This window comes from Chelmon rostratus, chromosome 18 (genome assembly GCF_017976325.1).
Source record: "Chelmon rostratus isolate fCheRos1 chromosome 18, fCheRos1.pri, whole genome shotgun sequence".
Taxonomy (NCBI): domain Eukaryota; kingdom Metazoa; phylum Chordata; class Actinopteri; order Chaetodontiformes; family Chaetodontidae; genus Chelmon; species Chelmon rostratus.
The window spans coordinates 12,089,896-12,114,698 of NC_055675.1; the positions used below are offsets into that span (position 1 = coordinate 12,089,896).

Below are 24,803 nucleotides of genomic sequence, written 5' to 3' on the forward strand. Positions count from 1 at the left end.
GCTATCTGTCTATGTTCTTCTTTTTCTCCCAAAAGATGTCATTTGTATTTCAGCTTCTTCCACTGTATTAACCCTTGTGCTGACTTTGGGTCAAGGCAGGAGGGAGGAAGGAAGGAAGGAAAGGAGAAAAGAAGGAGGGGAAGTTAGATCAGCCTTTTTTAAATGCTAAACCAGAGGTTCTCAACTGATCGTGGAACCATTTTTAAAGGGTCACGGATGTGAGTGTGGGCATGAAAAGAAGATGCTCTGCTATTTGTAAGTTATGATACAGAAACAGACGTTTAGAACCTCAGGGAAAACACTGTTCTTTATAATGAAACGTTCTAATAAGCATGTCTTTTAAGATGCACTGAAGGTTCCTGAAGCATGTCAAATGTGTTTTTTTTACTTTATACACCTTATTCTTTGCACATATTAATTCTCATATTTAATTTGATATTTTACCCATATTTTGCAGTTACTGTATTATCTGCATTTCTGTATTATGTGACCTTCAGAGAGTAGTAATAGTTTATTTTATTTTGTATTCTTTCAGAACCACAAGATCGCTCTCTGTAGCTTCATTCAACCTGAACAGGTAACATCTTGCATCTACACTGCACATCGCCTTTTTAACCATTTCTCAAATCACCCTGAATACTAGACCCTCACTCATCTATACATTTTAATAGCAGCAGATGGACGACTGTATTACAGTTATCGGATGTGGAAATGCAAAGACTGCAGGCTGTCATTTTATGTTTTCTCATGCTGTTTGGTTCATATGTTGCCAGATGTTAAATGTGTTACATATGGCTCATGTGTTAAATATTAATACATATATTTAGAGTAATCTGTTGGCCAAGTGTCTTTTTGTATAGAATTTATAAGATGGGCAATACAAATTATTATTTTTGAAGTCAGATAAAATGTGAGAAATATAGTTTGGTTATACATAAATTAACTGTTGTCAATGTAAACATGTTAATTGAGTTAAAAGTGAATACATTAGCTTGGTTCAATTACAATTTAATAGTTTGGTTCAGTAACTAAAATGTTAAAAAAAAAAAATTTGGAACAAGGCAAAAAAATTAAGGTTGGTTCAAGTGAAGTATAAAAAAATAAAAATAATCAGGTCATAAGAAGCCACTAAATTTACTTTACCTTACTTTATATATCTGGACTTCATTTTTTAGTTTAAGCAGGGTTATACTTTTTTCAGTGTAATAGTAATGAATCCAAAACAGTGCATCCTTGGTGCCAGCTGCTTGTCTAGCAACACAACCAGAGTCCACAACCATGCTAGCAGCTCTGTGAAACAGTTTGAGCACAGCAGCGCTTCGAGCTAAATGCTAATGACAGCATGCCAACATGCCCACAGAGCCTCTGAAACATGAACGTCAACCTTGTGGTGGCGCTAGAGGTAAAGTCAGGGCATCACCACAGTCAGCAGGATTCATCCCCTGTGGACCATGAATGTCTGTACAAATGTTCATGGCAGTAAATCCTGCAGTTGCAGAGATATTTTGACAGAGCAACAAAACCGCCGACTGCTCAGGCGTGTCGTTTCCCACGTTTTTCCATCCTGCATGTTTGGCTTGATGTGGATCCGCCTACTGCAACAATGTGATACGTTGCTACCAGTGCTTCCTGATGAGGGATTATCCAATGTGTGGCGAGGAGCCTAGATGAGTTTGTGAAGGAATCATCTCTTCGAGTGGATTTTGGTTGTGAGTGGGCAGCAGTGATCTTTTACTGGAACAGATTTTTATGGACATTTTCTCTCACTGTTAATTCAGTATTTCCCCCCCTCACATAATCACTCTCCATTTTGTGATGGTTGGGCAGGATGATGTCCGTTCTGTGTATATAGCAGTATACAGTAATTAATCTGAGTGCTTAATTTGAGAATATTCACAGACATAGATACATACACACACAAGTGTATATATCTATATATATAAAAAGATGTGAAAAAAACAGAACAATAAAACTGAGCTGTTCTGACGTGAACAATGAAGATGACGAAGTTCAAGTCAGAATGGAGCAAAAGTGATTCGTGAGTCCACAATCAATACAAGATGACACACTCATGCTGAGCACCGACCCATCTACCGCTCAGAAGCCTCCCATACCAGCCATGCTATATATAAACCCGGGCATCCCACGCAACGCCAGCAGAGCTGAGACAGAGGCACACATATGTGACGACAGCTTTACTCGACCGTGCTGCGATATGAAGCTGTGCGTCCACATCCCACAGGCCGACATGACGCCGCGTTTCGTTTAGGGCCAGAATGTAATGGGCAAGCCAGGGGCCAAACGGCACATGAGATGACCTACATCTCAGCCAGGCCTTATATAGAGATCATGTGATGACTCACACACAAGCACACGCGCACGAACATACACACACGCACAGAGAGCAGAATGGGATTAAACGCCCAGAGTACATGGCATTAGTTGTGATGTGATTAAGTCACGGTTGACCTAGTATGCAGGAAACTTTGATGAAGAGGAACAATGATATCAAGCCTCATGTTCGGAAAGCTAAAATCAATGTTTCTCACCACGGAGCCGCTCTCCTCCAACGGCAACCAGGATTTGCTCTGTCATCATGATGGAAATCACAAGAGATGTTCAGGCCTCTAATGCACTTAAGTAACAGCTTGCACAATGTTCATGTAATTAACTTACAGCTGACCCGGCGATGATGTAATGTAATTGAGAGGATAAGTAGGAATGATTGATCATCAGTCTTAACCTTATTGTCTTTTATATATGCAAATACTGCGCTGAGGGGACTTGAAGCAGTCCTCGACATGAGACGATGAAGGGCTGACAGGGAGACTTCACCTTCACTGAGGATCCTCTCAGGAAAGACACGATAATAAAGGGAGGAAAGTCTTCATGTCTGATGGTATGAAAACAACTTCAACCTGAAATTGGCCCTTTGCTTCATATTAATATATAGTCACCCATTAATGTTGACACAGCAAACTTGTAAGTAAAAGGCAAAGACACCTGGTGAGTGTCTATTTTTAACTGCTTTGTTTATCTTACATCATGCATTCATTCTCTTGTATGAAAGGTGGTATATAAATAAAGTTAATTATTATAAGTAAAAAGACAGTCTCTAATGGCGCTGCTAGCATGGCTAAAAAAGAAGTATTTGAGTGCCATCAGCTCAAATTTTTAATTTCTACAATAGTGCAACTTCTACGCACCAGCATCTGCTTTACATGGTGTGTAGAAGAAGATGCTAGAAGCTAATGTGCTAACCTAAGGCGGTGAAAACTGTACACATGTAGCCTGCTAAACGTGTTAGCATGCTCACATGGATGCAGACTCTTAGTTTTGTTGATGGTGCTGTTGCTTCACTTTGCATTTTGCTCATGTGCCACATGGAGCAGTTGATTCAAGTTGGCCCTGCTGGGGCCTGTTGGCGTTTTCTGACCACACCCTCATCACTGATGGGTGACACAGACTTAACACTCTCAGTGACAGAGGGGAAATCATTCTGCCTTTCAGGCTTTTTAATTACTTCTTTAAAATGACATTTATAAAAATTTGTTTTCCTCTTTACAAACCTTGATTTTTGCTGCTAAAATGAGAACTGCCCAGGCAAACAGCTACAGCTACAGCTTCTTTACTTTATCCACCACATTGGACATGACAGGCACCACTTCAACCATAATTTAATTTACTGACCCAACAAATATGGCCCCAGGATCTGGATTCAAGTCGTTCTCTCATCATTAGTGTCATTGCCAATTGTCAAATGGCAAAAATCCCAGATCTAACTCAATGCCAAAATCCTGTTGTTCTTGGCTAAAAACTTCCCATCATTGGATATCTGTTCAGCTGTTTTCCAGATATCCCTGTGGCAGAAAGACAGAAAAAATATAATGGGGCCAATATAATGGGGCCAAGAGGATCTATAATGTCTCTGTACCAGAGTGACTGAAGGAAACTGTAAATGTTGAACTCCCCCTACTGGTGTCAGCCTTCCATGTTATAGTATTGCATCTGTATGACACAGCAGCCTCGCGCAGTGCTTTCAGAAACTGGGATCATCAAGGTCATGACCTGCCTGAGTGAGACTCGCCCAAAGAAAAGGTGATTCTCCAGAGCGTGAGAGATGAGCGCAGACAGAGACAGTGTGGTATCCCCGCCGCAAGTTATCATGACTCCAAGGCAACACGAACACAATGGCATTCTGCAAACACGTAATGAGCCAAGAAAACTGTGCTAAAAAAAAAAATTCATAGATTTTAGAAGGATTAATTCAAAGACAGACAGATGCTTTGCAAAATGCTAACACGGAATGAAGAAGGCTGGATAGACAATATAAAGCTCTAATTACCAAAAAGTTGGGACGCTGAGTGAATTGGGAATAGAACAGAATGTGAACATCTGCTAATTTGCTTTGACTTGTACTCAACTGAAAACAGCACAAAGACAATATTTTTAACATTTTACTTCATCAACTTCCATGATTTTTGTGAATAGCTGCTTATTCTGAATTTGATGCAGCAACACGTTTCGAGCAAGTTGGGACAGGAGCAACAAAAGACTGGGAAAGTTGTGGAATGATCCAAATACACCTGTTTGGAACATTCAGGCTGACATGGGCTCAGGAACACACTCAAGCACGCTCGTGCACGCACGCACGCACGCACGCACGCACGCACGCACACACACACACACACACACATACACACACACACACACACAGACACACAGACACACACAGAGTGAGGTAGTGGTAGAAAGAATCTTCAATAAAGAGTTGAACCCAAATTACCAGTATCTTTTTTTTAATGAAGTAATAATAATGTACAATATAAAAACTGACTACAAACAGAAAAATAAAAAAGATGCCATGATAATAACAAGAAGTGTGTGTGTGTGTTTGTCTCTATGATCCTCCTGACACTGAGAGCTGTACGTTATTGTTCAGTTTGTTGACAGAGAAGCCTGTTAGGATAATTCATTACATTTTTTGTTGGGAGTCTTCACTTCAGAGAGTTTCAAAATAAATCGGTACCTCTAAATTCTGTTAGAGTTTCCAGTCTTGAATTTCCTCGACAGCTAAATCAGCCTGGTTTTTCACTTTGCAACAAGCAGTCGTTTGGGAAATAGGACGTTTTTCTGCACTCGTGAACAAGGGAAAACAATCAGCTATCCAGGTTTCCCGTCTAAAATGCACAATCTGAGTTTTTAATCCATGTCAAGCGGAACAACTGATGGCAAAAAGTTTCAAAAACTCGAAACATCTCGGCCTGTGATGTGGTTTCGTGCGTGAAAATCCGCCGTCAAGATTGTACCTGTGTGCTCGTGTTTACCTACAACACCTACATAGGTGTGTGCGTGTGCTGTGTGGAGGATGGCGAGGCGGCAGCAGAGGCTGAAGAGAGCGAGGAGGCCGAGGGCTGAGGGGTGGAGGAGGAGGCGGAGGAAGCGGAGGCAGCGGTGGCAGCTGACGAAGAGGTCTCTATCTTGCTGCTGTGTGTGATGAAGCACAGTCGCAGCTTCATGGCCGGACGCAGAGTCATGATGATTTTCTCCACCTGTAGGCGGAGAAACAGAAAAGATGGAGACGCGTGAACGGAGGAACAGACATGATGTTCTGATAACACAAAGTCAAAGTCAGAGAGTTAAAAAAAAAAACACCAAAATGCAACTGACATGGTTTTGTTTTGTTTTGGGTTTTAAACATGTTCAGTTCATTTTCTGACGCAGCAGAATAATTACAGTGCACTGTAATTATCAGGTCAACATTCCTTTCTGTTACATCACTTGTTTTGAATCGCAGCAGCCAAAACACAGCACATACAGCTCGAGTAAAGAGTGCTCTCAGTGTTCAGTGACGGCTTTGTCTGTTGAATTAATTAGGCGAAAAGTCCATTTAAGTACACTTGTCTAAGCCTCGAGCACAAAGCGGAGCCACGGTTTCATCTCCTCTAATTAACTCTGCTGTCAGGTCTGGACACCGGCAGGGAGTTGTCTTGCTGCACAGGAGGTGACAGATTCAAACTAAAAATGGAAACTGAAAACACAAAACTGTCTCCTGAGGAGCTGCGAGTTCATAGATGTCATCTTTACTTGAAGTGCGGGTGAGGAAGGTCAGCACTTGTCTCTGTTTTCAGTTCTTCACCGGCTCCCTCAGTTTGTTATGGTGTTGTATTATCTTGTTACTGTCTACTGTAGTTAAAAGTTCCCATGAAATCAAAATTGATCTTCAAGTGTTTTTATCACTTGTGATTGTCACTTGGCCCAACAAAAACTAATTTTTAGGTATTCTTAATGGTATTTTAGAGTTTGTCCATTTCCTGGAAAACGATAAAAAAAATGCTGACTCACTGACCAGCTGTACAAAACAAAACTTTAGACCTTTATTCACTAATTTGGGTGAAACTAGATCAAATTTAGTTGATGCCCCACAGCTGCTCAGCCTCAGCTCTCAGTGATTTCAGGAGTTTCCTGATGGACAGTTAGCTTTACTTGTGGCTAAAGTAACCGCTAACTGTAGCTGCCACTATTGGCTACTGTAAATGCCAATAAATATCTGTGACAAGCCCCTCCTGTTTTTATAGGAAACAGGTAAATATGCAGAATCAGACAGCACTCTGCTAGCATGAGAACTTTAAAACCAGTTTGTCAGGTTCACTGTTAATTCTCCATTTTAATAAAAGACAACCTCACCTGCTCCTTCACACTGTCTCCAGTGTACATGTATTTGATATGATAGAGGAAGTCACATATTGGGTCCATGTAGCTCAGATGTTGGCAGTGTTGGTCCACCGCCTGGAGCATCTCATAGAAGGCAACGCCAATCTGAAATACACAAACACAAGGCAGGAAACATAAATCACACAAATATAACATGATCGTGCAGAATTGTGTTGCACTCGTCATGTATTAGTCAAACTCCTGGTGTACCTCCAACATGCATCGTGTCCTCTCTTGCTGGAAACGCTGCAGGAACGGCCCCACCAGGTGATACACGTAGAGAAGCTGGAACTCTGTCTGGACGACGGGCTTCAGCATCTCTGACAGGAATCTAGAGACACAGATGTATGATCAAATGACAAACATGATTGATATGTGGGCAAAAGAGCATAAAGGAGGACATGGAGAGCAGGAGAGGAGCGTAAAAGGCAGAGGCCGAGGAAGACTTCTCACTTGGGAATCAGAGACAGCTGTCCGATGGAGGAATGATGCCAGACAGCGTGCGCTAATGCTAGCACATAACTGCAGTTCATTTCGCTGTAGCTCTGGTGGCAGGCTGTGAAGTCCAGCAAGGCAAAAGGATAACCTGCCCATTCTGTCTCTGATGTCAGTGCTGGAGAGCCAATCACAGACACGATGCGGTCGTGGAGAACGATCCAGTAGGGCTCCTGGAAGAGGGCAGACAGAGGTGGTCACAGTGAATAACCCTGCTGTGAGTTCATCAAATAGTAAAGCACTGCAATGATCTTTTGTGGACTTTCTTACAGGAAGTGCAGTTATCACGAGTCCGATAGCATTCATCCAAGCTGTGATGTTCTCCCTGGGAACTAGAGGCTGGCTAAAAGGTGGAAGAAAACATGACCTGTCTCATCAATACTTCAACCTCAGCGGTACACACATCCAAAAACACAGCCCCAATTTAAAACAAGTTGGAATGCTGTGACTAAAAACACACTAGCCCCAAAATGCTCCAAATAATCTTTATCATTAGAAAATGACAGAGATCAATCACAGCTATATCGATTGTCTAACGATGACACAGTGTTTGTCTATCGTACCTCTTCAACACAACGTTGAGCAGAGCGTTGCCGACATCTTTTCCCGGCACGGCCAAAGCCATTAGCTCCACGCAGGTGACGTGCAGGGCGTGGGCCGCGGGGTTGGGGAACTCATTGAACCTCCAGTCACAGTTGGGGAAGGGACCGGGTGACTTGCCAGCCATGGGTGAGAGAGAGTTAAGAAGGGCTAAAGGTCACTGGAGGAGAAGATGAGGTTCAATAGGGATGAATGTGTGGCCCTGTTTTAATTACACGCTTGTGTATCCATGAGACACTCTCAGTAACTCCTTGCTGTAAAAGCTACACTGGCTGCAGAGTAGCTAGTGGGAAAATTTGCAGATAACTAGTGAAACTTGTTCTCTGTGTTTTAACCGATCCCTGGGGGGCAGTGGGCAGCCACCGTGTGGCCCCAAGCCAGCGATCGAGGGCACTGACAGATGTAAAACAGATGTAACTACACATGTAAAAGCAATTACTATCTGCCCTTAAAGCAACAAGGCATTAAGGGAGACTAAAAGCATTGACAGTAAATATATTATTCAGGTAGCCCAGAGGCCCATGACTTTTTATTAGCCAGTATCAGAGTCAGTTAGAGAGACATGAGATAGATCCGACTGCCAACAGGGAAATTAATGAAGGATATTGTCCACGAGGCGTCCAATCAGCTTGCAGTAGTAGGTGTCATCAGGGATCCACACATTGTCCTCTCTGGGGTTCATGCCAAACTTCAGGTAGGTTTCACTAAGGCACCAACCTGGGGTACGGTTGTCCTAAAAAAAATAAATGTGACTATAACTACAATTCTCACAATACTGACATGTATGATTCCAGTGAATAATGTCAAGTGAGAACATGCTGTCTTCAGTTAGAGATTATTTTTACAGAGGAGTACAGAGGAGTGATAAAGAGTTCATCACATGGTGCAACAAGAATCACCGGAACCAACGAGCTGAGAGTGAGAGTGGTGAACTACAAGGCTTCAAATATGAATGTTGCTGCAAAGAAGCTACAAATTGTGAAACGTGGATGTTTCATACATTCAACAAGGCAGCACAGAAGATCTTTACAATCAGCACAGTTTCAAGGTGGACGCCCAAGATCAGTGTCACCAATTCAGTATCTTCTGTTCCTGAGTTATGATGATAAATAATGATCAGAAAGTTGGATATAAAATGTCATCACATTAGACATCTGTATGAAACTTTGTCATAATTAGCATTTGTGAGGTCACAGGGACCTTTGACCACCAAAATCTCATCAGCTCATTCTTAAGTCCAAGTGAAAGTTTGTGGCAAGTCTGAAGAAATTCCCTCAAGGCGTTCCTGAGACACAGCATTCACTCATGAGAGTGGGATGGACGGACAACCCGAAAACATCCAGCCACAGCTGTCATTGGCACGGAGGCATAATAAAAATAAATAACAGTTGTAATTACTCATATAAACTGAGAGACCAACAAGGAACCACAGATGTGTGGTTTTAATTATTAATACATTGCATAAGGCGTTGCATAATAAGGGACTGATTGTCTGTGTGTGTCTGAGTACCTACCTTCAGTGAAGACATGATGGCGTGCACCAGTTTTCTCTTCAGATTGGTTCTGTCTCTCAGATGTCGCTCGTAGTAGTGAAGTGTGTTGTACAGGTACGTGACTGGACGGTCTGCACACACACACAGCAGTAAATACACACCAGTGTGCACCAACAACAGCCTTCACATTTCATTCATCGCCCTTCTTCCCCTTTTCATCCATTGAATTTCTTGCTGTTGCTTTTTTTCTCATTCCAATCATTCTACAACCTGCTCCTTCTTTCATCCACACGCTCTTCTTGCACTTAAAGGTAACCTTTCTCACCATGGAACTTGTACAAGCCTCCCAGATGATCGAGGAGCGTTTCCAGAGACTTGGAGACGGGAAGGAGCTCCAAGAAGCGGTGGATGACGATGTCAAAGACAGGCAGGAAGCGCAGGCACACGTTGCCGAAGTAGATGGGCAGGTACTGAGGCTGGAGCTGCATGGGAGGGTTGACTTGGTCTGCAAGACCCTCAAAGTACAGCTTCTCTGGGTATTTCTGGTAAAGGAACAAACATTTAAATCAAAAGAATAGCTTATCTTCAGACCTGGGTTTCCTCATCTCGTTGTTGAATGCCTACCTTGTGGTAGCTCATGTGCTTGTTGTGCCAGTCACTCTGCAGCCAGTGCTCAGGAGCGTTCTCCTTGACAAAATCGTTGACTCGGTTCCTGAAGTCGTTGGGCTTCAGCAACAGCAGCTGGATTATGAAGTAACAAACCTGAGCCTCGTTGCCCTCGTGGCTACGCATCGCCTGAACGAAGACAAGATGACGAGTGAGACACACAGAACCTGTCATACAGCAGGTATATTTCTCTGTATGCAAGTTTCTCCTCACCAGACACAGGATGAGTCGGTCCAGAGTCACTATGTTGTATTTCCAGACCATGTCATTGAGTATTTCGATGCACTTGTTGAGCTGCTGCCCGCCAGCTGATGTCGAGAACTCATAGACGAGGAAGTCTGCAAACGTTCGCACGTGAGCCACCAGTGCACGAGCCCCGATACGCTCCAAGACCCTGAGGGACACGAAAATCAGGCTACAGTTCGCTCATCATCCCACAAAAACACTGTGGTCTCCGGCTGGATCAACTAGCCAAAGATGTTATTTGGACACTTGGCAACGCCCTCACCTCAGGCCAATTAGTGTGAATTTAAAATGCAAGAGCATCAGTGGTGAGATGCATCATTACCACATGCTTTAATAAAAAAAACACACTCAGTTGTCTGTCAGGGGCACTGAATCTAACAGGTGGAAAAATAAACTGGTAATTACAGTCAAGTTATAGAGATTTGTTCTTCATTAGACATTTAAAAATACTCTTCCGCTGACCAGCTTAAAATCTAATTACTTTAACTGGTGTTCAATGAGAGGGCATGAATGAAAGGTGTAAACACAAAGGTAGGATCGGATCATTTATGTCCGGATAACGTATCTGGATACAGATCCCAATTTAAAAGCAGGTGTAAAAAGGGTCAAAATAATGACACCAAACCTGAAGCCTATCTGGTTAATGTGGTCTGTCTCCAGCAGCATCTTCCACAGCAGACAGAGGAACAGCGGAGGTGATCCCTGCATGGAGAAGTGGGTAATGATGTCATTCTCATTGGCCATGGACTTCCACTTCCTGTACTCCTCTTCTACGTTCTTCTTCAGGTTGAATCGAGACTCCTGGGGAACGTTGTTCTGTTTGAAGAACGCCTGAGAGGAAGAGAGGGAGAGAGGTGATTACAACATTACAACAGGATGAATGCATGTGATTTGACATCAAATAAAACTGCACTTTGTTTTGTCAGTGTCAGTCGTGTCTAAGTGACCATCGAGCACCTGCAGTGGAGCAGGGAAACAGGAGAGTGTGTGTGAGGCCCAGTTATGAGGCGTGAAGTTCATGATGGTCTGGAGGATGTCTTTACACCAAGTCCCATGGATGGAGTCGGATCCTGTGAAAAAATCTACACAGAAAAACATAAAATCAAAAGGACATGGGAAACAGTCAATTCAATTTACAGGTAACTTGCAGAAATAAACAACAAACAAACAAACTGGAGAATAAAATACAGAGCCAATAAGACCTCAAGAAAAGAAAACTCTAAGGAAGCAAATCCAGAGCAAGTGGTACCAGTGACGTGTGTGGCTCTGGCCAGGGTGAGGATCAGCGCTCGGTTCAGCTCCTCGGACTCGGCTGACAGAACGGTCTTCGGGTCATTGAGGAAACGGGTGAACTGGGGCTGCACTTCAGAACTGCCCAAGGCTGTGATCAAGCGCAGAGCCGTGCTCTCAACGCTGGAGGAAGACACACAGAGACAGCAAGACAGACCACTGTCACCCTGATGATTTGCTTTTGTGCTTCATTACTGTCAGCAGAGGTGGACACAATAAAAACAACACGTGTACGACATTAAACAGCAGTTTACAGTGATTCTGTTGAATATATGTCAGTGTGTGTGTCCACATTACCATAGATGCAGCTGGTTCTGGTTGGTCTGCGGTACAGCAGCCAGACTGTGCAGATGGCTCAGGAGCTGGACTCTGTAGTGTGGCTGGATGTGATGCATCCTGTAGCTGAACATCTCCAGCAACGTGTGAAGGATTCCCCATGCGTGAGACTTAAACACGTTCGGCAGCAACTGGCCTGAACAGACAGAGAGGTGTCACGTTATTCAGCATGTGTTCACTGGCCGAGGAAAAATTAACGTTAAACACAAATGTTCTGAGTCAGACTGCTCAAAATGCAACCCAGTGGACGAACGGCGACGACTGAATACAAATTGGACAACAACATGCTGGAAGGGTTATAACAGACATCCTGAAAATGTACCAGATCGCTCATAAAGACAAGTTTGGATTTTACTTATTTTTCTTGTTTCTTGAGGATGCTCATATTGATAAGAGAAGATTATACAAAAAGGGAGGTATCAGAAACATCATTACTATTTCTGGGAATCAATACCTATTTCACAAAATCTATTTTAACAGTAAGAGGATTACATTATACATCAAGGTGCAGTTACTCTCTTCAAAGGAAGTTACTCAAAGGTCTGGGAGTAGCTTGAGAAACGTAGTGTTTTTCCTGCATACCTCTACAACATGTAAGGTTCCAACCAATCACCAGCAATATTAGCTCTTCTGACAAGCACGCTGCATGCTTACTGGCTCACTGACGCTGATGAGCTTTACAGCTTGGCATCGAAACTTTGTGAATAACGACTTGCCATTTTTTGATTCTCGGTAGTATCGAAGCAATTCGGTCTGTGCCATGAAGGTATCGAAGTTTGGTGCCACGCCCTAAACTGAGATATCCTGCTGTTTGTTAATGCTGAAATAAGGACTTTAAAGTGAATTAATATGTATAAATATGCGTATTACTGCTGCTCACCACAATATATATAGCTTGGCTTTGGAGATGCTGCAGCAAAGATACTTGTAATTGAGTGACTCTTTTATCTTAAAGGTAAATGTCTGTTAGCCTCTCTTACAATGGTTAAAGCTACGAACTAAATATAATAAATAAGACAGTGTGGTGAATCAAATCTGTTTCCTGCTTTCCTCCCCTCACTCTGCCTGATAATCTGTGCTTCTCAGTGTGAGATGTGTTTTCTGAGTGTATGCTAATAATGTTAAATACTGAATGCCAGTTAGCAATTATCCTTCAGGGAACATAATGGTGTGATGCTGAAATGAGGTATTACACTTTCTGCTGTGTGCGTCTGAACAACTTTTCAACACAGTGGATAATTAATAATGGATAGTGTTTCTGTAACTCACTAATGAATCCTTTGATGCCCAGTGACTCGATCTCCATGTAGACCAACAGTCTGCTGTATGTTTCTACCAGTGCAGGGGCCAGAGCGAGGCTGGATTTGGCGTGGGCCAGCTTTATTACCCGTGTGGCAATACTGTGGATCAGACTAGAGGCAGACAGACAGAGGGGGACAAAGAGAGTGAGTAAGAGACAGTTCAACACATATTAATAAACTATCTGTAGCTCTCTGTATAATTCAATGTCCATCCTTGTGCATCCTTTGCTTTCCTCTTACCTCATCTTTGCATGCACTGTGAGTGAATCCAACAGATTCATGGGCAGTGGGGTGACAGATCCTGATGCCATACAGTTGGTACCGGGCAGGTTGATCCTCATAGATCCATTTCCATAGATGGTCTCTACCAGGACGCCCATCGGCAGAGTGAAGCACTCTGAGTTAGTGCTGTAGGCGTTGCACAGCAGGGCAATCTTGTAGTCAGACATGCCCAGGGTCTTGTTACGCAGGGACTGCTGGAGAAACCTTACAGACAGGAGGGAGGGAATAAAATAGCTTTATTTAACAATTAGCTGGGTGCAGTATTTCAGTGCAGTTGCTTGAAAGCACGCACATGTGCACGTGCACAGTTTTGAGGTATTTTCTGACTTAAAGTGGATATATTTCAGGTTCCAGTCCTTTAAGGCTACTTACTCATGGTGTAGTTTCAGAGAGTGTGGTATGGGTATCTGCAGTTTGGAGTTGTCGTTCTGAGCTTTGCGGTTCAGATGGATCCAGATGCAGGTCATGGCAAAGGAATGAGTCGACTGGGGCTTGTTAATGTCTGGAACTGGAATACACTGGAGTGGGAGAGAAAACACTGATAAATCTGATGGCGCAATCCATGAAGTTGTTACTTATAGAACAAATCAATATTATCCTGCACTTAACCACTTAACGTACGACTGCTACTCCTACCAAAACTAACCACTACTGCTGTACTACTGCCGATAAAAGCACTCAACTGCTACATTTGAAGCAAGACACACAATACAAAAGGAAATCAATTAAAAAAAACTAATTGGTTACTAGCTTTTCTGATCGCAATTAACCAAAAGAGTTCCTTGGCAGATGTGCACCTCTTTTTCTGGGTAAAGGAGGTCAAAGAGCTTCATGACAGGCAGGAAGTCAGCTAAGGCGTTCTTCTGAATGCTTCCTGATATGAACTGCAGCAAGACCCACATCAGGTGGTCTCTCCCTTTAATGAGGCCTCTACCTGCAAGCTAACGGGAGAGAGAGCATGGGTCACATGAGCTGATACAAAGTCTGACAGGATGTATCTAGTTATTCATTATTGGGATTGTTCACTCTTCCTTCCTCTGCCATCTCCCTCTTCTTACCTTTTGATGTAACGACAGCACCATGTGTGGGAAGCTTGCGAATTGAAACAACACAAAGAAGATAAGTTGGGAGGAGAGGTGCTGCCACAGCAACTGGCTAGTTCCTCCGATATCGGCGTCAAAGTGTTCCTCAGTCTCGGAGCGCTCCATGGCGTACACCACGAGGTCCACCAGCTGCTCCTCTAGCACCGGGCAACGCTGCTTTTGCTGGAGGGGGGGGGGTGTCGAAGAAGGAAGAAAATAGTGGGCAGGAAAGAGAAGTTAAACAGAGTGAGGAAAGAAAGACAAGCACAGAGACAGAAAGATAAGGGGTGAAGGGAAGGGAGGGAGAGGAAAGACAGAGAGAGGGAGAGAATGAGGAGAAGATCACCATTAAATTACTTACGCATTAACATTTTCATGGTAATAGATGCTCCAACAGTTGTTAGAAATTGACTTATAAAACCTTTTCCCTCCCTTGCATGCGGGACAGGATCTCCCTCCTGCCTCTGTCAGCTGGGTAAACATTGCTCTGGCCCCTTTTCCACATTTATCTTTACCTTGAAACGTTCTGGTAATTTTTCTGTGATGTTATCAAATAAGAACAGGTGCTAAACTAAGTGTCCGCGTATGTTAGCTCCAGTTAATTGCCTCATAGGAATTTGGACCTAGGGAGATTTTCATCAAATCTTCTGCTACAGCTCCAGGATATGCAAAAACACTGCAGCAACCTTACATGGAGTGAGTGAACCAATCACAACACAAGGGTCATGTGCTCGTGTGTAGTTACGATATATGAGACTCAAGATGAGGCAGCCAATTAGCACTGAACTCATAAGCTTAACCAGACAAGAAATTAGCAAATGCGGACATTACGAGAAGGTATTTGTCTTTTAAACATCTGGCTTGGTAACACCAGCACACTTCCAAAGATGGCGATTAATAAAAGTTCATTGTCCTTAGAAATACTGTATTTTCCGCACTATAAGGCACACCTAAAAGCCTTTAATTTTCTCAAAAACCGACAGTGCGCCTTATAATCCGATGCGCCTTTTATATGGATCAATATTGGTTGATTATGGCTATCGTGGTCAGTGGGCGTGGCCGAAGTAACAGCTGTATTCCACTCTCTGCGTGCCGTCATCCTTTTACTGGCGTGTGCAGTCAGCTGTCAACCTGAATAATAAAATGACTATTTCACTAAAAACTGAAAAAATATGAATATACTCTAAATAATAGGCAATTGAAATATTAATCAAACGTGGTTAATGTGATTTCTGCTCCTGAACCTCGGCGCACAGGGTCTGCACATCAGCGCCATGCGCCGTCACCTGCATCTTTACGCAGGACAAGCTGTCATCTGTGAGCGTGCGCAATGCTTGTTTCAAAACGAACAAACTAAAATAAAATACATTTTAAATAAATGCTCATTAATTATTTTCAGGAGCCGCATCAGAGGGATGAAAGAGCCGCATGCCCCTAATCTAGTGGATGCATAACGCAACCCCAGACACCACAGTACGGTAGTTTCTGTCTATGCGCCTTATAATGCGGTGGGCCCTATATATGAAAAAAGTTTTAAAATAGGCCATTCATTGAAGGTGCGCCTTAAAATCCGGTGCGCCTTATAGTGCGGAAAATACGGTAAATAAATTAGAATAATTTAAATAATGTTAATTTAAACATATCATAACATTGACAAAAGTACATCTGAGTGCAGCAGAAGTCTTGAGGAAGCTGTTTTTCTGGAATGTCAAACGTAGACTAGTAGTATGTCACACGCAAACCTCATTGGGGTGTGTGTACCAGCAATGTTGAGACTTCAGTATGTAAAAGGGACTTTGGATGAAGAACGGGGGAGGGAGGCAAGGAGGGAAGGGAATCAAGAGAAAGTTAGAAAATAGCTGGGAAGGCAGGTTAAAAAGATCATGTGGATGATGTGTAGATGTGGCACCATTAAACTAACTGACATCATTTCATGCCAAAGATTTGGAAATATCAAAAAACCTTTTCCTGTTAACCCAGGGTGGAAAACTTTACTTCACCCGTCTGTGACAGAGCAGGAGGAGTGTGGATGTCTGCAGTGGCTCCCACTGTAGGACTTAACAGAGCCCTTTTCCCACAACAGGAACAGCACAGCACAGCACAGCACAGAGCAGTAGAACATGACACAGAACAGCACAGCACAGCACGAAACACCAAACCAAACCCAACGGTGCAACGGCTGCTTGCATGCAGGCTAACAGGTCTGGGAGGGTGGGAGGAGGTGCGATTGGGAAGAAGAAGAAGAGGAGCTGCGAGGCTGACGGTCACTTCTCTTCCTCTGCCACCGAACACGCGCGCACACACATGCGCACGCAGACACACACACACACACGCTCACACAAAAAGAGCGATGGCAAGAGAAAAGAAAAGAAAAGGGGAAAGAGAGAAAGATCCGCAGGCGCATCTTCTTCTACTGTACAAAGAAAGTAACCCAATGGCTCATCTAGTTTCATCCCACATGTAAAGGCAGTCAAACCACACCAGTGGGCTTTGCTAGAAACATACCTACATACCAACAACTCAACCGGTGGCATACTGGTGTGTATCGAGAGTAAATGTATGTTTATGTTACTTTCACCGCAACAAATTGGGAGTCTATGTCACTGTCACTCAACCCACATTTTCTCCAAAATCATATGTTAAACAAGTAAGCATGTCACCTATCTGCCACTGACAGTTCATTTCACACTTTTAAACTAAATGTATTATATCGGGCAAAGGGTTAAACGTGACCCTGCTCAAGTGGCAACACTCAGCAACTCAGCATCAAGCCCAAACTCTAATGAGACAGTTTAAAGTCTATCATGTATTTTTGAGTGTCTGGGTAAAACTGCAATTTGATCTGAGCTCTGAGGAAATATCCAAACAAATTAAACTGGACTAAACATTTCAATTAATTCTGCTAAAAAAGAGAGCTTTCAATTTAGGTCCCATTCAGTTTGATCATTTAGTCGCATTAATAAATCCTATGATGCAAAGGTAAAAACTGGAGGAAATAAAAACCAAAACCAAGCAAGAAGCCATCAACCACACGCAACATCAACACAACACAGGCCAGAGCACACTCATCCAGTCAGACAGCCAATCAGAATCACTGAGCCGACCTGGGCAAAATACTGATAAAAACAAAAAAAAGCATAAGGAGCGTTTGACTTCGTAATCCACACTTTGCCATGTCTTCTATTTCTGAAGCTGTCTGTGCTCATGCAGTTGAAGTCTGTACGCTGCTGTCCAAGCTCAGAACTTCGTAATTACAAAAATATCTCTCCATCTCTAATGTGGAGAGACTTTGGAGAATGAACAAAGTTTATAATGGAATGGAAAGTGAAGTTAGCAGAGCATGAATGTTACAAATTACAAGACCCTAATTGAAGAAGCCCTTATCATTTTTGCAGATGCAATTAATTGACTGGATGACACAAGTTACATAGGAATAAGGTTTGCTAATGTACTGAAGCATCGAAGTATCGAAACTTTGTTTAGATTGGAAGCAGAAGACATGACAATCAGAAAATCATTAATTCCAACAACTCACAATGCCTAAAAATAAATAAGTTGAGAATGATAAATTGATCTCCTAATATCCAAGTACAACCCTGATTCTAAAAATCATGAGACGCTATGTGAAACCTAAATAAAACAGAATTTGCAAATCATTTTTGACATATACTCAATTGAAAACAGCACAAAGACAATATATTTAATGGTTTACCTCATCAACTTCATGGACTTTTGTAAATATATGTTTACTCTGAATTTGATGCAGCAACACGTTTCAAACAAGTTAGGACAGGAGCAACAAAACACTGGGAAAGTTGTGGAACGCTCCAAAAACACCTGTTTGGATCATTCCACAGGTAAGCAGGTTGATTGGTAACAGGTGAAAGTATCATGACTGGGTATGAAAGGAGCATCCTGGAAAGGCTCAGTAATTCACAAGCGAGGAGATTACTACATGGACTCAGGAACACTTTGTAAAAATGTTGTCAGTAAACACTGTATGTTTGCAAATGACTGCATTCTGCTTTTATTTATGTTTTACTCAATGTCTCAACTTTCTTGGAAATCAGGGTTGTACATCTGGTCTTCATCTGTGATCACTGCCTGGCTGTTGCAGTGTACTCATGTTCAGTTTTGTTGCTTGTGGTAGCCTGATAAGTTCTTTGCCACATGGCTAGTACTGATTTCATTTGCAAAGCACAATAAACTGTATTCCTCTGGAAGTTAAGCTGATAGTTTCTGTTTCTCATTTAGTCAAAATGGAGCAGTTTTGCCCAGGTCAGCACAACAGAAAACACCATAAAGGTCAGACACAAGAGGACCTTGCTAACAATAGGCAAGGACCAGACTACATTCACACATGCAGTGCAGCAGGACTTGAAATGTCAACAGCAGGGTCCAAAATCAGAAATACTTAATGTGAGCTTGCTGGCTGCAACCACAGACTGTACATAGTGGCTGGGAGTAAAAACACTTTTTTTCTGATGACAAAAACTGCAGTGTAGCGAAACTGTAACAGTCTCAGTCTGGAATATAAACAGTATGATAGGTGTCAGCTCATTTTAATGAAGGACAAGCCAGGGCTGTAAAATAAAATCTGGTGATCAATCTATGGAAAGCGCAGCACTTAATACTTAAGATTAGAGCAAATTAAGTGTATTAAACATCAACATAATAAGCAATTTGAATGTTGCAAAACCATCACTGAGTATATATTTAAGCAGCAAGCAGTAATAAGTTGTATAGGCTGCAAAAACATCAACAGGGCTGACTTACTATTTCCTCTCAATGAGTATTAGTGGTGACCAGTTAGTAATGGTGAAGGAATAGGCCAGGAATTCTATTTTTGTATGGGATTACTCGTTTTGTATGGGATTACTCGTTTTGTCCAGAATATCATCTAATAAAGGTGCTGAATACTGACAGAAACAGAAAATACTGGCCATCTGCTGCATCGATCAATACATGTTATTGCTACCGTACTTATGCTTTTGTATTGAAGCAGACGTAAGGTAGCATGAGAACTGAACTGAGGTTACTGAAAATTTGACAGGAAACTATTTACTTGCTCACCACCCTATTAACTGAACAATTCATGGTTAATGACCCAAAAACAGCCTGCCTTTGTGCTGCCGGTCTATTATACTTTATTTACCTGCCTGTCTGTCTGTGTACCTTCCCAGTATTTATTTGGCTACAGCTGTCTCTTTCCACTACGTATATCTCTATGAAACCCTGCTGTGACCATCTCAAGCTCTGTAGCATTTCTCTCTATTTCATCTCAAGTTTTCTTTTCTGCTTTTTTTTTGGTCCACTTTGCCATGTCTATGACGCTGCCTAAAAAGCTAAGCGTCCTGGTTAGTTGGAGGGTCGGGCGACCAGGAGGAGGAACAACGACATACCTGGGCAATGTTCAGAGTCTAGAGAGCGCATGGCAGAGAGACAAACAAACACAACACACAACCAGAGGACAAAAGACAGAGAAAAGAAAGGGAAAGAAAGAAGGAGAAAGAAACAGAGAGGGGATAAAGGAGAGACAGACAGAGAGAGAGTGAAAAGTGGTGACTAAGGAGCTACGTTGTTCACTGTCCGTTCAGCAAAATTAGCATCAACTCAGCCAATTCAAACTGACAAGCTGGATTCTGGGTAACTGGTTCAAAATCCGAGCTCTGGCCAGTGCAGATAACTCTGTTAACAACAAACTGTGTGGACACAATGAGAGCTGCTCAAACTGAGTCTACAGGGCTCAGTGAGCTGGGCTGAGTTGAGACTGCATGAACCCAACAGGAAAAACTAACACTAGTGCATTATGGGTCAAGCTCACAGCATTGGCTTGCTTTACATATGGTGTTATATAGCTGTGTTACCAAGGCAACAAGGGAGGAGAGGGGTGTCAAAAGAGAAAAATGTGACGAGGAGAAACAAGGAATTAAAAAAAAGGGGACAAGAATGAAGAAAAGAACAAGAACATAAAAAACAGAGAGAGCAGAGTAACAAGGAGGACAAGTCTCCTGGACTTGTTCCTCTACAAGTCCAGGAGAAAAAGGGCGAGGAGCAGCAGAGGGGAGACAAGAACAAGGGAAAAAGGAAAAGCAGGTAGGGGAAAGAGGAGGGGGTGGCAAAAAAAGAAAATTATAAAGAAAGGGAAGAGCCTATAAAGAGAGTCAATGGGACAGGAGAAGTGCGGGCAGGTGGAGGGCCTAGGACAGAGCAGAAGAAGGGATTGTCATACCTGTTTGTTGAGTCCTAACATGTTGCACACCATTTCTCTTGAATATGGCTGTTCTAACACATAGCGCAGCAAGCCCGTCTGTGGTTCAAACAGGTCCTACATAACAAAAAACATACAATTTATGATTGCCTTCATTTTTACTGTCCGTGCGAGTGTATTAATGCTTGTGTAGTGTATGTATAGTATGTTAATATTTTACCTTGTCAAATGGCAGCATGCCTCTCAAAGGGAAGCGGAGAGCAGTGGGGTCTAATTTCCAGGAGTTACAGATGGCACCGCTGTTATTCACTACTGGTAACAAGCTGCACCGTCCTGTTGACACGCACATGAAATGACTAAACAGGCACAACGTGCATACATGAGTTGCATTCACTTCACTCGATGAATGTAAGTCAGAAATCTGTGGCAAGGAATGAGGCATACATCATGAGGTGGTTCTAGAAAGTTCTAGTATATTTTTACCCCTTTAGATTATATTTTGGTTTCAAAAAAGCATGGTCGTCCTTAAAGCTTTGGCAAAGCATGAAGAAGAGAAGCAGAGAAGAAGTGTGTGTGTGTGTGTGTTTATGTGTCTCTTACCACAGATCGAGTTGATTCTGGCTGTAGGTCTGAAACTGTCCACAAAGTCTGATATCAAACTGCCAAGAAGCTACAAGCAGAGACCGAATGAAAGCGAGAAAGAGGCAGAGAAAACAAGGACCGACAGAAGAGAAGATAAAACAAAGATTTGTTAGATACACATGGCACAGCTCCCTACATACACACACACACACACACACACACACACACACACACACACACACACACACACACACACACACACACACACACACTCACACTCTTACCCAGTGTGACAGCTGTCCCTCTGGATACAGTTTTCTGATTTCTGTGATGGCAAAGTAGGCTGGCAGGAGGCAGGCATTTCTGTCCAGGATGTACTCCACCACCTGGAATAAACACACAGGAACAAACATTAAAGTGATAGATTTGGCATGCTTACAGCTGACTATTCAAATAAGGCATCAGAGTGAGAAATAAAGAAATCACAAATAATTACACTTAATAAGTGTAATAAGAAGTAAAATACCTCTCTGGCAGCCAGAAGCTGTTGGACTATAGCTGAGCTGACAGTGGTGGGAATGGTTTGAATTTTATCCAATACAGCTTTCAACAGATCTCGAACACCCTGAAACACACAAACACTTCACATGAAAAGCATATCCGGTGATGGAGTTCAACTTCAATAGCTGTCTGTTCAGATGGGATTAGAAATGTAGCCCTAAAAGCGCAATGTAGCGCTGGATGGATGGTTTCTGTGTTTCAGTGTGTATGTGTGTGTGTGTGTGTGACCTTGTAGTCCACCCCTCCGATGATCTTGCGAATCAGTTTGAAAGTTAACGCCCACAACTGAGTCCTCTCCCACTCCAAACTGTCTGAGCTTATGAGAGCAACACACACCATCCTTCAGACACACAAAGAGATTCATTAGATGATGATTAAGACAAATAATGGACATGATAGATAAGAGTGCCAACACACAGCAGACTAAACAGATTAACTGCAGACATATGAATCATCTTAATGCATCCGATTAATGAAAAGTAACATTTCAAATTATGGAATTATCATGAAGCATTAAGATGATTCATCTATTCTAATTAATATTCTAAGTAACGTTGTGGTCTAAACAAAAATCTTCATACATCTTGACAAACTAACTGGATAATAACAGACTCTGTCAAGCCCAGCGTGCAATGAATGCATGCTGTACTGTAAGTGTGTAACGTGTGTGTGTGTGTGTGTACCGGGGCGGTAACAGACTGGTCTCCACAGCCATTGCTAGACAGTCATAGAGGAAGGAGATCCTTTTGGGGCTGTGCTGGCTGTGTACAAACCGCACTATCCACTGCACACACTGTTCATGAGACTCCTGCAGAGAGAGATGGAGGCAATTTAACAAACATTCATCTGATCACATGTCAACTTGTGTGCGAGTGTGACTGTCTCTGTGTGTTTCGAGACCTGTGGCAGCGTTCCCCAGTATTGCCTGAAGGCTCCGAGACAACTGATCAGCTTAGTCCTCTCATCCTCCGGAGTGTCCATAAACATGCTGAAACACAGTCATTATTTTAGCCTGCAGCATTTCATTTCACATTGTACCCATGATCCACACTGTACATTTCAACATATGACTGTTGATGTACATACTGTAAATGACAAATCTACAATGAGACAGACATGATTTTAATACTTCATAATAAAACAATATAGGTGTGAGTTTGGAGGCATCTTACCCAGCAAAAGCCTCTTCTATCATCTCAGTTTTCTGAGGAAAGGAAGAGAACAAAAACTGAGAAAAGATTATGCAAGTGGGCATAAAATGTATCAAATTCTTTATCTCTCCTCTGCAGTTTCAACTGACAGCCTTCCACTTTTTTCCTTAACGACAGTAATCCCAATAATAACGACTGTGATTGCTACAGAACAGACAACGCCTGATGTTTGCAGAGGGAAACATCAGCAGGATGAATGCCTGTCAGCATGGGGGGCTTCAACGCAGGTGCAGTGCAATGAGTATACGTTATTCAACCATAGTTGGAGGGGGACTTCTACTTCCTTTACCTGGTGCTATTCCCTTCTGTCAATGCTTCCTTTCACGCTCAACTGGCAGGTAAAAAAATGTTTTTTTCGTTCTGATTCAACGTTACAATTAAAGGCATTAGTATTACATGATGTGAATGAGTGGATGCACACGTCATTAATACTTTCAGAAAATCACACAAAAAATCCGCACCTGTCTGAAAATGCACTTGTAACACGCCACTATTACGAAGTACCGTTACATTGTAAAGATACTTTTGCAAGTCTGCGTAAGGTGCAATGAATGATGTTGAGGTGATGATGAGATTTGGTCATTGATTGCAAGAACTTGCAGACAACGCAGAAAATCTAACGCCTCTGTTCTGATATGTCAACGTAACGACGGCGAATGTAAGTGAAACAAATGCTATCCAGCAATGTTGTCGGGATTATTCATTTGCTAAACCACAGCAGTTTCCCCGTGGACATTTAACGTTAATAGAAAAGGCTAACACTGTCGAAATGCTAAGTTATGATAGCTTTAAACCAGATTAATAAAGACAAGAAAAATTACCACAACATCTTCGAAGATGCTCTGGAGCTGCGTCTCCATTGAGAGTGCCATGTTTGCGTCAAAAAAGTGTCAATTTTAGGGAAACATCACACAAATCAATCAGGTTACATGCGCAGACAATGCTATCAACTAGCTACATGCTAACAGGCACCGAAATGAACGCGCCGAGCCGCGTAACCGCAAAAACAATCCGGAGGCACAACATAGACACAAGCTGCATAGTTCCGCTCCTTCATTTTGTCATCACGATGCGTAATCCTTATGCCTCTCTAATTATAACATGTGCTAATTATTCCACATGATGACATTTTATATACATATGACAGCTGTCACAAAAAATTAAAGAAATGTGTCCTTCAAAAACCTGTCTTTAAAAGTATTTTGCTATAATACAGGCTGTGTAAGGAGACAATGACAGTAGTGGCACATGTCCACCAGATGTCACTATCGAGGACATTAATGAACACTTCTTGCTCATTTGTTGGTGCTGGTTTCTAATTAGCCGTGTCGTGTTATGTAATTAAATTTAGGGAGTGCAGTTGTTTGTAATTAAGGTGTGGCAAAGAAGTGGGTTTTCCGCGAACTTTGGAACGCCGTCATTAGTGAAACATGAGCTGCAGACAAACAAACAGTGTCAGATTACTCAGAAAGGTTATCCAGATCACCTGCAATGGCCTGCTTCTTGGAACAGGTCGGATAAGAAATGTCACAAGTGAATTTCGATGTCCCTCAAAAAAACAAAAAACCGCACAATGTATATTATGAGTGCAGCAAAGCTTGGTGGTGGATTCAGTTTCTTTTTCAACCAGCCCACAGTACATAGCCTATAGTCACATATTACATGGCCTACTTCATGTTCATTTCAAAATGTCAGAACAGGTCTAAACTAACCGCGAACAATACAAATGATTT

General features: G+C 42.4%; 1 protein-coding gene across 1 annotated transcript; it reads right to left on the reverse strand.

Annotated features, from left to right (window-relative positions):
* Positions 1-4,782: 4,782 nt before the first annotated feature.
* On the reverse strand, positions 4,783-24,041 carry med23 (mediator complex subunit 23). The gene is made up of 30 exons (XM_041958045.1): positions 23,892-24,041; positions 23,032-23,063; positions 22,760-22,847; positions 22,543-22,667; positions 22,088-22,199; positions 21,825-21,923; positions 21,583-21,684; positions 21,317-21,386; positions 20,937-21,049; positions 20,738-20,833; positions 14,482-14,688; positions 14,221-14,364; positions 13,796-13,941; positions 13,382-13,627; positions 13,110-13,252; positions 11,802-11,976; positions 11,464-11,627; positions 11,172-11,296; positions 10,840-11,045; positions 10,182-10,362; positions 9,927-10,097; positions 9,628-9,844; positions 9,324-9,433; positions 8,416-8,542; positions 7,773-7,938; positions 7,480-7,552; positions 7,168-7,382; positions 6,925-7,045; positions 6,688-6,819; positions 4,783-5,552 (listed from the first exon to the last, which is right to left on the reverse strand). Exons 1-30 carry the CDS (start codon positions 23,940-23,942, stop codon positions 5,337-5,339), a joined length of 4,173 nt encoding a protein of 1,390 aa, XP_041813979.1. The 5' UTR covers positions 23,943-24,041; the 3' UTR covers positions 4,783-5,336.
* Positions 24,042-24,803: the final 762 nt, after the last annotated feature.